Source organism: Nanorana parkeri, unplaced genomic scaffold (genome assembly GCF_000935625.1).
Source record: "Nanorana parkeri isolate BGI_ZX_2015 unplaced genomic scaffold, ASM93562v1 scaffold1259, whole genome shotgun sequence".
Classification (NCBI taxonomy): Eukaryota; Metazoa; Chordata; class Amphibia; order Anura; family Dicroglossidae; genus Nanorana; species Nanorana parkeri.
The window spans coordinates 178139-196800 of NW_017307527.1; the positions used below are offsets into that span (position 1 = coordinate 178139).

The window sequence follows — 18662 nt, forward strand, 5'->3', positions numbered from 1 at the left end:
CCAGACAATACCAGGCCAGATAAGTCTGGTAGTCTGGTAGGAATTTTAGGAGGAACCCCATGTACAAAAAAACAAATAAAAAAGTGTGTGGGGTTCCCCCTTAAAGTCATACCAGGCTCTTAAGGTCTGGTAGGAATTTTAAGGAGGAACCTCAGCCCCAAAAATGGGGAAAAAAAGACGTGGGTCCCCCCTGAAATTTCCAACCAGACCCTTGATCCAAGCACTGGCAGGGCAGGAAAGGGGAGCGCCCTACCTCCTCCCTGTGATAACAGACCATATGCCATTGGCACTGGGAGGGTGCTTTTCCAGGGTCTCCCCTGGAAAAGCACCTTGTCCCCGTGCCGATGGGTACAAGGGCTTCTTCCCCACAAGCCCTGGGGCGTTGTTTGTGGGAGTGGGGGCTTATTCACATCAGGGCATCCCGATGCACCCCCTTTCCCTGTGAATGAGTAATGGGTACTTGTAGCCCTACCCATTCACTAAAGGGTTAAATAAAATTGTAAAAAAAAAGAGTCCAGACTTGAGAAAATCCTTTATTTGAAAAAAAAAAAAAAAGACAAGTTTTTGACAAGTGTTATTTTAAAAAAAAAATTAAATGGATCCACTGATGTAACCCAGCGTCAATCACGACGCCCAGCATTGTCCACGATAATGACTAAACGAAATAAAAAATAAAAAAATAAATAGAAATAATTTTTAAAAACCGACGCCCACTGTCCCGTGCGTTTGCGACAAACACTCGCCGCAGAATGGCGTTTTGACAGATGCCAGCAACATAGAAACAATTTGGCGGAGCTAGCAGTGACAGCTAGCTCCACCCAGCAGTTAACAGTTGGTGAGCCATGATTGGGCAAAGTCTGGGTACTGGGTCCTGATTGGGCAAAGCCACAGGTCAGGTGCAAGGCTTTAGCCAATCAGGGCTTCACAAGGCATAGTGCCTTGCGAGGAGCCTGAACACGCGAACTGTCGATGTTCGAGCCCATCTCTAGTCCTGACAATAATTAGTTGCAGGAGAGCTAAGCTGTAGTTCCAGCATGTATTACTTGCATTTATGATGTTCAATAGCTAGACTGTGGAATACAAATGCAAGCATCATGCTATGACTGTTGTTGACAAATTCTAATTTAATGTATTGACAATGAATAGACACGTATCTAGCTGTAAATGTAAGCTACATAATGAGCTCTGATACAATGTTCTAGGCCTGATACATGTCTGACCTATTTTTGCATTATTATTTTGCATCATTGATGAATGATGAGGAATTAGTTAAACATCTACATGTTCTATGCAGTGAACTTCAAAGGTTTTTCACTCACGCACTTTCAGACTGCCAACCATATTAGTCTGCATGTCAAGGTGGACCTAGACAGAAAATCTTAAAATGTATTCATTATGAAGTGTATTTGTGAGGTAGGTGAGTTGTGGGTTTGATGCACTAGGGCAATTTAACTGATATGACATTTAATTTAACTAAGCTATTGTGGCAGAAGAAAATGTGAAACCAAAGAGCCTTTCAAAAAAAATTTAAAACACATTTTATTATTCAGGTTCAAAATCCAATTTTGGTGCAAGTCATTTTTTATTTGAAGATAAACCTGTTATTACCAAACCAGTAGAGCCCCAAGCTCTAAAATGCAGGTACCAAATGGTGCCTGTACAAACCTTTAGTTGTATTCTTCTGCAGCACACATCTCAGACCACTAAGACTAAGGGGAGGCTGGGTCAGAAATCAACGCTATCAGTAACAGTGGGAATATTGCACGTTGAAAATGCCTGGTTGTTTACTACAAGTGTTGGGAGAATTGGAAGGAGAGAGAAATAAGTTGTTCTTTAACATCCTACTGTTTCTGTGTTTGACTAGGGGTAAATATTGGGGAGCTGGCAGTCACATTTGAACTTCATATGATGGGAATATGACGTCATTGTGATGTCAGAGGGTGTGGGGTGGGACTTGTTTCTCGTTTCACAAGTATGTGTCTATTTAAGGGTTATGGTTGTAGGTGTAAAATGTCATTTCTGAGCCTGATGAAGAAGGGGACCCTGTGCGGCCCTGAAAGTGCTTGTCTGAGTGACATGTAACAATAAAATGGATTTGTACTTATATTCAGGGCCGGTGCACACTTAGGCAACACCCCACTGCTCAGCAATCGTGTACAAGTATATTTTTTCCTGCGATACACGATGTGCGATCCACCCGGCGCGACTGGGGTGCCATTGGAAAATAATGGCACCCACAGCGCGATCGGTGCACACCTGGGCGACTCCTGACCGTGCAGCAATCCGCGTGGAATTGTGCATGATTGCCGCACGGTGGGGTGTCGCCTAGGTGTGCACCGGCCCACAGGCTGTATCCTGGTGTGCTGGTGATATCTATGTTTAACCACTTCATGACTGAGGCCCTTTTTTCCATTTTTGCACCCATGTTATATTCCACATTTTAGGCCTGAAAATGACGTAAAACCCCCCAACATTATATATTTTCTGAATGCCAAGACCCTATAGAATAAAATGGTGGTAGTTGAAAATTTTTATGTTGCGCAATATTAGCGCAACTCCTTATTAAACCCCAAAATTTAGTGACAAATTTAATTAAATGCCCCAAAACACAACACTGGAAGCGGCGCCATCCACAGTCATTACTAGCACCCATTGCTCTGGGATATCCGATAAGGAGTGCGGTGAGGTATTTTGACAAAATACATGTTACAGATGCATTGCAGTGCCATTTATTCTTAATGGAACTTTAATGCACCTTGCTGCACTATGCAATTTCACACAGGTTTTGTTGCAGCACGTTTTGGGAAAAAAGTGCAGGAACTCCTTTGGTGCAATTGCCATGCATAGGGCAGCCTATTTAAATAAATAGGCTGTCCTATATGCGTCACACCCACACAAGTGTGAACGGGGCAACAGTTAAACAGTATACACAGTTCCAGTGTAACTCAAGCAAATCCTTGTTTTGTTTTGGGGAAAAGTGGGAAAAGATTAAAGCTTCGGTCAGCTTTTAATTATAGCTTTATGTTATAGGAAAGATTTCCCCTCATGTCCTGTTCCTGTGATGGTATTCACTAAGACAGAAAGAAAGAAGAAATGTCTCACACAAGAACACATACAGCAATAAAACTTAATTTCCAACAAAAATAGGAAGTGTTATAAGCTCTGTGAGATTTTCATTGTTGTTATGGTCCTTGTAAAGCTGGTCATACACCTTACAATTATCTGCAGATTTTCTGTGGTCAGATGGAAAAGGTGCAACAGATTCCTCCATCTACACTTAACTATGTAGTAATCTCCACCTGGGCCAAGCTTCCGTAATCTTGCTGGTCGGCCCCGCTGGCTCTCAAAACACCTGAACAATGCCTGCATCCAATCAGATTGTTCAGGTATTTTGACAGCCAGTGGGGCCGACTAGCAAGATACTGAAGCTTGGCCCAGTGGGAGATTCCTTCATCCACACAGCTTAGCATAGATGGAGGAATCTGTTGCACTTTTTCCATCTGACCACAGAAAATCTGCAGATAATTGTAAGGTGTATGGGCACCTTTAGAGATATCCCTCTTCTTGTAGTGACACGACACATGTGTATATTACGGTTATACCAAAACCTGGTAAGGACCCTACCTCGTGCTAGTTATAGGCAGATTTATTTAGTAAATACTGATTGTAAACTCTATGCTAAAGCGTTGGCCAATAGGTTGATACCGTTAATCCCGAGTTGGATACATTATGATCAAACTGGTTTTATACATGGAAGGGAGGCAAGGGACAACTCTTTAAGGACTATTTCTTTGATGTCATATGTGAGACGGTATTTCCAGCCCACTTATCTACTGATGCGGAAAAAGCTTTTGATAGGGTGGACTGGGAGTACCTTTTTTCCATTTTACATCACATGGGTATCGGCCCCAATATGCTCTATTGTATTATAGCCCTATATGCCAACCCCACAGCTCAGGTGCGAGTAAAACGGAGTAATGAGTGAATCATTCACATTACATAATGGGACCAGGCCGGGGTGCCCTTTTTCTCCTTTATTATTTGCTTTTTCCCTGAGCCTCTCCTGGATACTATTCGAGCAGATCCATCTATACACGGTATTAGAATTGGAACACAGCATCACAAATTGGTGGCTTTTGCCGATGATGTTCTGTTCTATGTGCAGCAGCCTCGGGTATCACTTCCAAATTTATTGAAGGCCCTCTGCTTATTTGGGATGCTGTCTAACTTTAAAATTAATTTGAAGAAATCTGAAATTTTGAATTTGAATCTTCCTATGAGAGAAGTGCATTCTTTAAAACCGAGTTTTCCATTTGAGTGGTCTCATACCGACCTGAAATATTTGGGGATTATGTTGACGTCAAATATTACTGCATTGTTTCATTTGAATTATATTCCATTGTTGAATAGGATTAAAGGGGATCTACAGCGTTGGCATTCGCTTTGTCATACTTGGCTGGGAAGGGTAAATGTTGTAAAGATGAATGTTTTTCCCAGGTTGATATTTATGTTTCAGATGATCCCGTTTGGGGTCACGAATGATTATTTTAAAATACTGCAGACTGAGCTATCTATGTATGGAAATGTAAGAAACCGAGGGTCTCTAGAGAGGTGTTGGCATGGCCCTAGGTGGATGGCAGTTTGGCGATCCCCAATCTTAGGCTTTATTACCATGCAGCGATTCTTACTCGAGTTGTAGATTGGATATATGCAGGTCAGACCAAGCAGTGGGTGGCTGTGGAGAATGTGTTGAGTGGATCGGAAATTAATTCAGCGATCTGGATTCCCAGAAGTTTTGGGGCCTGTCCTCTAATACTTCGCCTCTGATGAGGTCAACTTTGGGGGTTTGGGATGGTATTATGTTGAAAGCTGGATGTCGGTACAACTCTCCTCTGCTATCCTTGACTGCTCATGCATATTTTATGCCGGGTAAATGGGAGAGGAAGTTTAACGATTGGCACATGTATAAGCCTATCCGCCTCCATCATCTGCTTAAGGGGACAGTGTTGGCACCTCTGGAGACCCTTTTAGATCCTAAAATTTTGACATTTATGGATTATTGGCAATATTCACAGTTACAGCATTTTTTTGCATTGCTCCCTAGACTATTACGATCCTTAAGGGATCTGAGTCCTATTGAAACTATGTTTCTTTCAAGTAGTAGGCTTGCCAGGTGCATCTCCCGCTTTTATAAAACTTTGTTGGAATTTGGGAGACCAGAGTTTCCCAATTTCTTGACTAGATGGGAGAGGGACTTGGGCAGCCAGCTGACTGTTGAATAATTTAGGGTATTGGCTTTAACACATACATCCTTGATGGCATATACCATGGAAGAGATGAATTATAAATTACTTACCTGTTGGTACCTCTCTCCGTATAGAATGCATGAGATGTATGGTGATTTTTCCCCCTTGTGCTGGAGGGGATGTGGACCAAGGGAACTATGGCTCATATATGGTGGACTTGCACCATTATCCAGGGATATTATGGTCGGGTGAGGACTTATGTTAAAAAAAATTATAGGTTCTCATATTGAAGATGATCCATGGGGTATGTTATTTCATTGCACTATAGATTCTGCAGTGAAATATAGATGTTTATTGACCCCTCTACTTAATGCTGCAAAAGCTCTGATACCGAAGTATTGGAAGCAGGTTTTTATAACCCTGTTACATCAGTGGTTTGAAAAAATTAACAACATCTGTAATATAGAAGAGATGGTTCTAACATCTAGAGGACAATATAAAAGGTTTTATAAAATATGGGCAGGGTGGTTTGAATCTAAAAAAAATGCAGATTATGGTTTGGTGAGGTCATTGGCACATTAATAATGGTCTTAATATGATGAGGTATATAAATTTAGAGGGGTTGTGTTTTTTTGTTGTTTGTGTTTGTCCTTGTCTATGTAGGGAGTAGTTAGGTATGTGTATGTATAAATGTATGTATAAATGTATGTATAAATGTATGTATAAATGTATGTATAAATGTATGTATAAATGTATGTATGTATAAATGTATGTGAGGACAGTTAAGCTAAAAAAGATGGGATCTAAGGAATGTTTTCAAGGAAGTATTTGATTGTTTAGTAGAAGAGTAAAAATAAGTTATGTAATGTAATTATATTTAAACTTATTTATCAAGCGGAAATGTCTATGTTGGATATGCTGTCCAGATGGAAGTTTGTTTTGTATTAATATGTAAAAACTTTAAATAAAGAATATAAAAAGAAAGATATCCCTCTCACTTGCTCTCCTACTGATGTTGTCACAACAAGATACAGACAAAAGAAAAAAAATGGAAAAAAAATGGTTTTGTTGTAGTTAGCCTTTGATGAACAATCATACTCCTGCACATAACTTAAATGAATGACTAAATATTTAATCAAATTAGAACAATCCATGTGATGTGTTCATGGGGTTAAATAAACAAAATTAGCGGAGTGTACACTGCCATATTACTTTTAGAAAACCAAAATTGTGCTAAATTGGTCACACCACCCAACAAATACCTTTGATTGAAAACAGAAATGTGCATTCTGCCTTTTCCAACATGGTACACAAAATCTGTCATATAAGCACAATAGATTAGAAACTATAGTCAGTAGCAGAGCTATAGTTGGTGCAAACATAAATATAGCATTTAATAGACCACTGAAGCAGAAATTTAAAAGAACAGCTGTATGTGGCTGAGGAATGAGAAATGGCATTTGCTGACTCAGAGGGTTTACATACAGGACATATAAACATTAGTATCTCCACTAAACATTCTTTGATTAATCTTTTTTCCTTCAAGTTTCCAAAGGAACTGTTATGGAGATAAAAATATTTGGAAGAAAATGTTAAAATGCTGAACCTGAAAACCTGATCATAAAAATTTTAGAGGGTTATTCACTAAGGAGCTGAAGAATATAGCCCTAGCTTTGGCTCACTTTGGCCGCCAGAGCCCTTCGGCACAGCCTAACTGAAGGGCGGCAGTACCGGCTATTCACAATATCTTGTACAGCAGCCGAACAGCTCAATCGAGCCGAATGCATATGCTTTGCCTTGGCTGAGCCATAGTCACAGCAGAAACAGGGGGACCGTTTTTTAGGGTGGAGTGAGAACTCCACCCTAAAAAATGGGAAAAAATAACAGGGGGGAGGCTTTTTTGCATTGGGATACCCCTTTAATTAAGGGGCACCCAAATGCTGCCCCCCCTTGTGAATGAGTAAGGGGTACTTGCACCCCCTACTCATTCAGTAAAGGGTTAAAAGTAAAGGGTTAGAAGTAAATGTAAATAACCACCACACTTTTGAAAAATATCTTTATTTTTTTCAAAAAAAACACTTCAAAAGTTTTGGACAAGTCCTCTAATTATAAAAAAGGATCCAACAAAACAATCCACGAAATTATGGCGTCCAGCATTATCAACGCCGACTCGTTGAAATAAAAAAAAGCCTGATGCCTGCCGACCCATCCGCACTCGGCGGACAAATCCCCAGGTCATTTGAGGACGGTTGCCTGCCACTGTATGACAACAAATGGGCGGAGCCGGCCGTGACATCACAGCCGCATCCGCCCATTAGTTTTGATATGGCTGGGACCTCAGAAATCCCATATGACAAATGATGGCCAAATCAAAACAAATAGGCGGAGCCAGCAATGTCACCGCTGGCTCTGTCCAGTTGTTTACATTTGGACAGCAGGTGTCATTTTGTGGTGTGTGTTCGGCGGCTGAGGACAGGTTGGTGGGCGTCAGCCTTTTTTTATTTCAGTGAGTTGGCATAGTTGATGACAACGCTGGACATCGTAAATTACGTGGATTACTTCATTGGATCCATTTTTTTTTAACTCATTCACAAGGGGGGCAGCATCGGGGTGCCCCTTAATTAAAGGGGTACCTCGATGCAAATAAACCCCCCGGTCTGCAGACCCCTGCAACCTCATCGGTACGGGGGCAAGGTGATTTTCCAGGGGGAATCCTGGAAAAGCACCCTCCCAATGCCGATCACTCATCCCCACCCCCCTTTCCTGCCCTGCCAGGCCGGTACTCAGGTTAAGGGTCTGGTTGGAAATTTTAGGGAGGATCCCACATTTTTCCCCCCATTTTTGGGGCTGGTGTTCCCCATTAAAATCCCTACCAGACCTAAGGGGCCTTGTATGACTTTTTTGGGGGTACCCCACACACTTTTTTTAGCTTTTTAACTTGGGGTGCCTCCTAACTTTCCTACCAGACCTAAAGGGTCTGGTATGGATCACGAGGGGGACCCCATGTCGTTTTTTTTTTCTTTTGTTTACATTGTTTTTATTCTGCTCACTACTTTGAGGTAGCTAGCAGAATAATCGAGCCGAATGGCGCTCAGTGGTATTCGGCTATTCACTCACTGCCGTTCGGCCCCTATGAGTATAGGGGTGAATGGCAGCGAATGAACTTCCAGAGGTCCAGCCCAACTGATCCAGCTGTTGCATCGGCTGAGTCGAACGTGCTGAGCTTGTTCGGCTGAACTGAAGGGAGCCAAAGCCAGCTTGTGTACAGCTAAAATCAGCCATACAGGGCTGAAGTGAATAGCCGAACATCGTTTAGCTCACTTCACTTCTGCTCATTTATTCACTCGGCTGCCTTCAGCAGCTTAGTAAATAACTCCTAGTGTTGAATTTATGTGTGCATGAATTTTCTTTAAAGGAAATATTCAGTAGTTTTGTATATATTTTATTTATTATGGTAAGGAATACAATTTTGCCTATGAACATATTGGGCCTAACCAGCTAAAGAGGATGAGCATAAACATCCTGGTCAGACAAGCAAAGTTTACTTTCACAGTGGGGATAATGTATTAATGTTGTAGAGCGTGTTTACTTTGCAAAGTGAAAGTTCACTTGTTTGAGTGAATGCAGTGAAGCCCGCGCTGTCAATAGATCTATATATATAGAGATATATATAATTATTACATTAAATACGTATCAGGGGCAGGTATCGAACAAGAGGCGGGGGGATCACCATTTTCTGCAAGGTCAAGGTATCCCTACAATGGTGGTCTCAAGACAAAAATCTGCGCAAGGAGTTTTCCATTAGGGCACACCCTGTGGGTCACCGTTACGACCGACACAAGAGGATCGGGTTGGGGAGCTCACGTGGACAACCTATTCGCTCAGTGGGTTATGGACGGAGATTGGGAGGAACACTTCTTCCACTCTAGGTGGATCTAATGGTGTCTCCCAAGAATTGCCATGTCGGCCGATCTGTCGAGAATATTCAATCACAGAGTGAAAGGCCAGGGCATTCTTTCACATCCATGGAATTACGAACTAGCTTATGTATTTCCCCCTTTTACCATGATCATAGCTGTCCTTCAAAGGAAGTGGAGGGAGAAGGTGGTGGTTATTGCCGTTATCCCACATTGGCCGAGACATCCATTTTCCCTCTCTTGATGTCCCTCAACATTCAGGAATCGGGGCAGGGAGGGGAGGCGAGTCACAGGACCCGCCCCCTCACTGTGAAGCCCGTCGGCAGTGCGGGGACCCGGTGTTCGAACACCGGGACCCTGCACTGCCCCATATTGCAGGACCGGACCGCACTGAGACTGTGCGGCCCGGTACCATTTGATCCGCGGACCGGTACCAGTCTGCGGACCGGGAGTTGGGGACCACTGGTCTAAGGGACAAAACAGAATGATTTTCTTAGCTCCACCTACTATCCTCAAATGAGAAATAAACCTTTTTGTTATTAGTTAGGGTACTTGAATACATTTTTAAGATTTAACTCCTGAGTTTAGTGTCACATCACATTTTGCAGGAGGCATGGATATACATATACATATACATATACACATATATACATATACATATACACATACACACTTTTTTTTAGCATGACTGTTTATTAATATAAGAAAATACAGTTGACAAAATCTTGTATTATACAGTAATGGTCAAGAAATAAAAGGTTCACAATTAGACAACCACAAAGAATAACACTGCATCTTATAATTGTCAGCAGAGGCATCAAAACCCATTAGAGGTGCATAGAATAGATAAAGAACCTAGACTATCCTCAGATACAAAATTGATCGATAATAATAAAAGGTATTTTAACAAAGACCTCAGATGAAAAGAAAAAAGAAAAAGTAGGTAATCAATTGATAATCTGATTAATAAGAACAAAATAACAGAATAACTGTCTTTTTTTATATAAACTCTGTTTTTATTAATACAGATTCTCCAATAATAATAAAAAACAAACATAAAAAGAAAAAAGGGCATATAGAAAACAATGTTACACAAAACATCAAAACATGAAATGTGGCCATAACAAGGTACATCAATATGCATATCCAATACCATCTGGAGAACAACTGTTCTTAACTGTATCGGATCATTAGATTGTTCAAACATTGTCAAAAAGTCTCATAAATTAGAGAAGAACTGCCATAGAGATGGGTGGGAAGGTAAGGTATGTAGTGGGAAGACATGAACAATATATTTCAAAGAAAAGAAAAAGCTGGAGATAGGAATAAGCCATTAGGGGGGTCTTTGGAAGTGTAGGGGGCATGAATATTAAAAGTCTTATTTTAATGAAAGGGTTGCTTTGAGCCATATCCTGAACCAACATTCAACAACATAATATTATCCACTGACTGGTGAAATCTGAAGACTAGAAATGTGAATACTGTACATGAAACAAGCTTACTCACACTATCAGGTAGTTGGTAAGGAGACATCAATCACAAAGTCAGATACGTTTCTAAATAAACTGTAAAGATAAGAGAATAGTACAAGTTAGCCTGGTGATGATTACTGTACACTAACATAGGTTTAAGAATTAAAATGATGATTATAGTATATATTCAGGAGAGGCGAGGTTCATTTAATTATGTACAGAATATGTCTGTGTAGTCCAGGGAGGAGTTATGCTTTGTTATTATGTAGGTAGCAATGTTATATTTGGCATTTTAAAATCAGTGTTGTCATGTGTATATTTTTAACAAACAAGATATGTTTGATATTACATAATTGTTTCTTTTTTCATCCATATTACACCTTAAAAGCCCCATTCCTAGTAGTTTTTGTTGTGGAATTGCATTCAAAACATATTTGGGTGTGCCAGCTGCATGGTCCTGCACTATACATTGTGGTTCCATCTGTTGGCCCCTACACCAATACTTTTGCAGTGGTGACATAGGAGTCTGTAGCTGGAACCACAAGGCCCACAGGAGGCTAGGCACCCAATATTACATTTCTCTGAACTTTTGGCTGCCGCTACTCCTGGGGAAAAGGCCCTGTGGCACCTTATCCAATCTCTGCCAACTAGGAATGACTGAGGCTTTACCTGCACGTGTGGCAAATGCTTTGCAACAGGACATTGCTACTGTCCATACACAAGTGACAGAGGTGGAAGCTAGAGTCTCTACAGTGGAGGAGGGCCAGTCCTCCCTACGAGGGGCTGTTCATGCTTTGGATCATACATGTGGAGATATGTCTTCTCGCATTACTCAATTGCAATTGCTTGTGGACGATCCGGAAAACCGCAGTCGCAGACAGAATGTTTGTATAAGGGGAATTCCTGAGGCTACCGCACCTGCTGATCTGCGCTCTACTGTTACAGGCAAATTCCCGCTCAGGCATAGCGATCAACAGGGTACACAGAACCCTGGGCCCACGGAATACTTGCATGGCACAGCCGAGAGATATTCTTTGCCACCTTCACTCAAGGAGATTTTTCAGAAAGCCTGGAAGAAGGGCACATTTGAATTTGATGGTGCCTCTATTCATCTTTACCCAGATGTGTGTCTCGCAAAACCTTACAGATGCGGCGAGTGATGAGACCGCTGTTGACGGTCCTACAGGACCATGGAGTTTTGTACAAATGGGGTCCTCCCTTAGACCTTATTGTTCGCAGGTGAAACTCATTGTTCAATCTCTGCCATCACAGTGAACTCTCAGCTTTCTTTGAATTTGTGGACATCCCTCCATTCCCTGATACTGATTGGTTAGCGGAGACATCAGTTACGGAGCCTCCCCTTTCATCCCAGGAACCTCGACACAGGCGCTACCGGAGCTCACGGCGACGGCCTCCTCCATCTGCCTTGGCTCCTCAGGATCCTGAATCTTGAACATTGATGTTCTTCTGATCTTAACGGACCTACCCTGGCTATGTAGGGTCCTGCTGGCGGCTGCTGACGATTTTCAAGCTGGTTATTGTGGTTGTTTGTGTTTTACTCTAACTCCGGTGGCATTGCCCATACCTATGTTGATTGTTTATATTTCTTATACTGGAAAAACTTTCATCTGTGCCTTGTTTTTACTTCTCTCATTTTATGAAGGGGAAGTAGAGGTCGGTGGTGACTCGCTGGCCTCTGCGATCCCCATTCTGGGAGGCCTGGCAAAAGGTCCCCATGCTGGGGGTCTGGGTTTGGACCTCCTGGAATTGCAGGTTGACATATGATGGGACTGTATACCCTTTAATGCCTTCTACCCATGGCTGGGGGGTATGCCTGGGCTCCCTCTCAATCTGTTGTGCTTGACACCTTCAGATAATGGTTAGGGTCCCCTCTGGGGGACTCTGGGTTGAGATGGTTGCTCATGGCTATCCTGATCAGCTGTCAATTGATTTTTATCACTAGGTGTTTAGATGGTTTAGATGTCTTAGAACTGTTACATCATTTCATATATTACTGTTACCTTATGTTTTAGAGGTCTTATAACTGTTACATCTTTTCATATATTAGCTGACAGCAGCTTTACGGGACCAAACAGAGGCCTTTTACCAATGCTGGTTCTACTGGGATCTGTTTGCTGATTCCTCTGAGTACAGGGAGTTGCCCTGAGGGGCATAGCGGAGGAGGTACATCTGGTTCATAGGCGAAGGGTCCTTCCTTTTCATCTCTCTTTTGCTGTCCTCTTTTCCTCCCTTTGGCACCACACACCATATTTCCTCTTCCTTTTTCTTTCTCCAAAAAGTATCTGTTTTCATAAGGTTTTTTGGGGGCGCAGGATGATTTATGTTGTACCCACGTTTCCTGATGTATGTGCACTAATGGAAATGTAATACGATTATAGATTACTTTAGCCTCGGGATAGTGTCTTTAATGATCATGTTTGGTTATTGGTGATTTTGTTAAATAAAGATTGTTCATACTACGCTTTCCCAACTCCTCCAAAAGTATAGCCAGAAACGTTTATAGTGAATTGGACCAAAATAAATCAAAAAGCCCTCCACTGAATCAGTGTGTAGCACAGTAGATCCTTTTTAGAACAGAAGGTATTCACATGTCTCATTCCATCATATATCTCAGAAATAAGAGGTTTGTTTCTCATTTTAGGATAGTAGGGGGAGCCATGCAAATCATTCCTTTATGTCCCTTGGCTTACTGTACATCCAGAACCACTGATGTATAGCACAGATGTAATCTAATATTATATAGTCACTTATTCTAAACTGCATACCATTGTTTTAGGCTTGTTCCACAATCCTTAAATGAGGATTTCTTTATTTATGGCATACGTGATGGAATGAGAAATGTAAATACCTTCTGTTCTACGGTGCTCTATGCACTGGTTTAGTTGGGGGTCTTTTGGCTCCTTTTAGCCCACCTCACTGCATCCTGCCGGAATATACTCTTTTGTTGGTCCCCTCCCATGCACTGCACTAAATAGAGTCTTAAAACAGCTGTCCCTTTGTGATTAGACATGTCTCCTCCTTTCTCTCCTAACATAGAAATAAATAATAACAAGGCACATTAATGATGTAGGGGCGAGTATAATGAAACTCAGCACGGGACTGGGACCAATAGCTGTCAGATTCAGAAGATTTCAAGTGACAATGTCTTTATAATACAGCAGGGATTGGCAGCCTGGACAGTGAGAGAGGCGAGTATTAAATATCTCATTTGCAGAGAGCATGCTTTTAATATTTTTTTTTATTTTTTTTATAAAAGAGTTGCTTTAACCCACAACCTGAACCAACATTTAACATTACATTATGCACTAAACTGTGAAATTTAACGACTAGAAATGTGAATACTTGAAATAAACTTGCTCACTATTGGGTACTTGATAAGCTGTCAATCACAAAGTCAGATACTCTAACTGTATAGATATATCACATCTAAATCTGAGACTGATTTGAGTCCTAGATTAGGTTTAACATGATAAGAGAATAGCAGTTAGCCTGTTAATGATCACATGTATGCTCAAGATTAGAAACGGCTATAAAAAGATGAAAAATTAAAGGAAAATATGACCAGCATGGAACTCGTGTGCCTTAACAATATGAAGCTGCTACTGCTGCTTTTGCCTTGTGTTGTGGCTAGTGTCAGTATTTCTAGGAGTCGGTTTGACAAGTATATAACAATATATTTTTATATACCTACCTTTATATCCATCTACTTACCTATCTGTTATAGATTTATATTCATTTTTCTGACTACAGCAGAATCTTTATCTTTACAGTGAAAAATTATTCCACATCACACCACATGATGTAATGGAAGTAAATGTCATTAAACATTTGGATAAAAGAATGAAGGTAAGACCATATTTCACTTTTCTGATATAATCATGTCAGAGTGAAAATTCCAACCTTTGCTTTATTGATTACTGGCATTACAATGTTCAGCAGATATGTAACTATAACTATGTAATTACAGAATGTTAGAGAACATAGTCAGGCTGAGTCACTAAATGAGTTTCAGTTATCCAAAAGTGTGAAGATAAAATAAATAAAAAGAAATCTGCTTTTCACATAATAGTGTGAATATCTACACAATTTATTGTGTGAAAATTATCAACACCTTTAGTAAATCAGCCTCAGTATATCTTTAAAGTAGCATTTAGCCTATGCATGCTGGGAATTTAAGGCTGAAGGTTAGGAATTTTTTTTGGGGGGGTGGGGGGGAGAGTGGGTATACAGCACCAAACATATAGGGTATGCATGTGGGAGCGTATCCCCTCACTTAGAGCAGATTCTTCTGGCTGTAGTCTGAAGGCTCCAGCCTCTCAGGGCATCACTGAGTGTGCGGCTGTGATGGGAGCAATGAGTGGATAATTGTTGCCAGAAGCAACTTCCGCAAGTAAGGGAATACACATCAAAACACATATCCTATGTGTTTGGTTTTATATCCCCCCAATAAATCTTCAGTTTTAAAATGTGCTGATGAACTCAATAACATTTCAAATGAACAAGCAAAAAGTACAAATATATTTTAAAGGTGAACTCCAAAAATATATAAAGGACAAAAATTTATGTAGTTATTATTGAAGTGTATGTATAGCTGAAAATATTTTTGTTTTGGATATATTCTAATTCTAAGATTTTCTCTTACTTCTCGTTCTGGGGATAACTCTAAGGGGTCTATTCACAAAGCTGCCGAAGGCAGCCGTGTGAATAACCGACGCGAAGTGAACCGAACGCTGTTCGGCTATTCACTTCAGGCTTGTACGGCTGATTTCAGCCGTACACCGACTGAAATCAGCCGTACATCGGCTTGATGTGGCTGGGTTCGGGTCGGCCGAAAATGCTCAGCATGTTCGGCCGACCCGAAGTGCAGAAGGAGTTCGACTCAACTGATCCAACATCTGGATCATCTGAGCCGAACCTGCGGCAGGCTACTCGCTGCTGTTCAGCCTATTCTCATAGGGGCCGAACAGCAGTGAGTGAATAGCCGAATGCCGCCGAGCGGCATTCGGCTCGGCTATTCTGCTCGGTAACTCACTGGTCCCGAACAGAATAGAAAAACAGTTTAAGAAAAGTAGAAAAAAAAGGAAAACGATTAGCAGAGCCGGAGGTGATATGAAAGCTGACCATGGTTCTCATGGTACTGACAGATCAGCGTCCCCTGGTTACCAAGAACTGTCAGTACCATGAGAGCACAGCAGAGTCGGCTTTCATATCACCTCCGGCTCTGCTAAGCTCTCATTGTAATGCAGTGGGGAGAGCACCCCCCTGAAATGATGGCAGATAGCAGAGGAAGCAATAGCTTCTTTGCTATCTGCAAGTTTCTTTTTTTTTAGTATTCCGACAGCTGCTGCTGTCAGAATTGTAAAAAAAAAAAATCAACATTAGGAATGCATAGCTAGATTCCTATTGGCTATTTCAATTTGCAATATCCAATAGCAAGCTGGCTATTGCCCCCGCCCTCTGCAGCTGTCAATCACTAGAAGAGGACCTGATGGAGAACTTCAGGTCCCCTCTGATGATTGACAGCGGCAGTGGGCGGGTGCAATAGCTAGTTTGCTATTGGCTATTGGCTATTGCAAAGTGAAATAGCCAATAGGAATGTAGCTATGCATTCCTATGCTGTTTGTTTTTTTCCGACTGATGGCGGCCGGCTGCTCCGATGTCAGAAGAAAAAAAAAAACACAGCAGGGTAAACCTTTCCGGGAGAAAGTGTTTCTCTCCTGGGCAGTCAGGAGCCGCTATCTAATAGTGGGAAACTCCCGAGCGTCCGGAAGAGTAATGACAGATCAGCATCCCTGGTTACGCCGATCTGTCAATAAACTGAGAACCCGCAGAGCCGCCGTGATATTACGGCGGCCCCACCGGGTTCTCAGTGTATTAACAGATCAGCGTCCCTGGTTACCTGGTAACCAGGGACGCTGATCTGTCTCGGCAAGTGGCCGGAGCCTTTCATATGCCTTCGGCTCAACTGATCCGCTTGGCCAACTTCTGGAGCTCTACGGGCTATAGTGAATAGCCCGTACAGCAGCCATTTGGTTCTACTGAACCAAAGGAGTCCTGGGGCTGAAGCTAGCCGAAGGATCAGCCGAAGCTAGGGCTAGATCCTTCGGCAGCTTTGTGAATTGACCCCTAAAACCTTTTTTGGTAACAATGGTCACTAGTAGAAATAAAAGAGTAAATATATCCCCAGTGGGGACACAAACAGAAGCACAACTGAACAGAGAGTCTAACACTTCCCCAATCTATAAAAAAAAAGGTTTTGCCTAGAGATACACTTTAATATACCATAAAATGTATGTTTTTAGAATTAGCCAATTTAAGTACCTAAACTTGACACGTTATCAGTCTTTTGGAGCACTTGTACAGCAGAGCTCAGAGGGAGATGGGAAGAAGCAGCGCATGGCGCTGCTGTAATCAGTTGTGCTGCAATGCAAGGATGATGTTGATTGGTAGAAACCGTGACAGATGATCTCATCAGTGCTTCTCATTTTAACCTCGTCATAAATTTAATCTGCAGTTAAATCTAACATTAGTGTTTATGTTACATTCTTCTTGCATTGATTGTTTAATTTGTTCTAAAGGTTTGGCTTATTTAGCTTTGAGTGCTAAAGTTTAATAAATAAGACTAAGGAGGAATGATGGTGCTATAACCCAAAGTCACCAATCAGAAAACATCTCTTTTTACTACATACATCTCTTTTTACTAAATAGAAAACATCTCTATTTACTACATAAATAGAAATTGTATTAGTTGAATGCGCTAACCAATAAGTGCTCACCATGTGCGAGTGAAATTCAAACTTCATACCACAGGGCTGTGCTACATGGCAGTAAAGAGTATGGATAGTACATCGGTACAGGAGGAGAAGCGTTTGCCGAAAGGTAAGTATAGCTGGGGGGAGGGGCCAGATAGGAGGGGGTAATTCAATTTTCCCAAATTCTCTTGGGAAACTGGACTTACACTTTCATTCAAGCGGTCACAAAATAGAAATTGTATAGAACTAGCCCACTGAAAACAGGGCTGGTGCTACACTATTTTGTGCCCTAGGCCAGACCAGCTACTTGCATCCCCCCTACCCTGTCATGGATTGGCTGAGGTTTGCAGGAGACAGCCCCGTCTCCAGCGATCATCATCCAATCCTACTGCAGTTTCAGGAAACCAGAGGAGTGAGAGGTAGCAGCTTGTCAAAACTACGCCCAGGGCCGGATTAAGAGCATAATGGGCCTGGTGCTGAGCACCCCCTTAGCACTCAGCACTGTCAGTCGGTCGGACAGAAAGCAGCGGACGTGTCTCTCTAATTAGGTGGCCGCCCTCTCCACCACTGTTGTCACCCACTGACCATGCTGCAACATTCCCCCAATCACACACCCCAAAAAAAAACCCAAAATCAAATTTACCTAAACCCCATCACACACCCCAACAACCCTGGTGAGAGTAACAAGCCAACCAACAAATAAACACAAAACATGTGCCCCTGCCCTGCCCCCGCCAACATAACCCTGCTGACCAAATGCTTCAGGACTACCACATATCATCCACATTACCTCAGGACTGACATAAGACATGCCACACCAAAGGAACACAAACCACCCATAACAACCCACCATACCGAAGGACTCCCATAACACCCTTTTTATACCGTAGGACATCAATAACAGTTCCCTCAATACCTAAGGAACCCCATAACACTCCCCTCATGCCCAAGTACCCCCATAAAACACACCCTCTATCCCTCAGGATCCCCATAACATACTCATACCTCAGAACCCCCATAACGTACCTCTTATAACTAAGGCCCCATAACACTCACTGGCCAGCAGCACTTGGCTGACTTTCTCTATACAGACCCGGGCAGCTGGCACGAGCACATGGCTTACTCTACAGGCCTCGCCCCCACTGCTAATCGGTATGCATGGGGAATGCCTGGGAAGGTGGGGCCTGCTTCTTGGCATGTGGATGTCTCTGTAGTTAGGGGGTGTCAGGCAGTTGTAAAAGGCCAAGATCATGT

General features: G+C 42.0%; 1 protein-coding gene across 1 annotated transcript in view; it reads left to right on the forward strand.

Annotated features, from left to right (window-relative positions):
* Positions 1 to 14434: 14434 nt before the first annotated feature.
* Positions 14435 to 18662, forward strand: part of LOC108797313 (mast cell carboxypeptidase A-like) — a 20480-nt gene continuing 16252 nt past the window's right edge. The window contains exon 1 of the mRNA XM_018568894.1: positions 14435 to 14502. Coding sequence (XP_018424396.1) covers positions 14461 to 14502 — 42 coding nt within the window. The 5' untranslated portion in view covers positions 14435 to 14460. The remainder of the gene's footprint in view (positions 14503 to 18662) is intronic.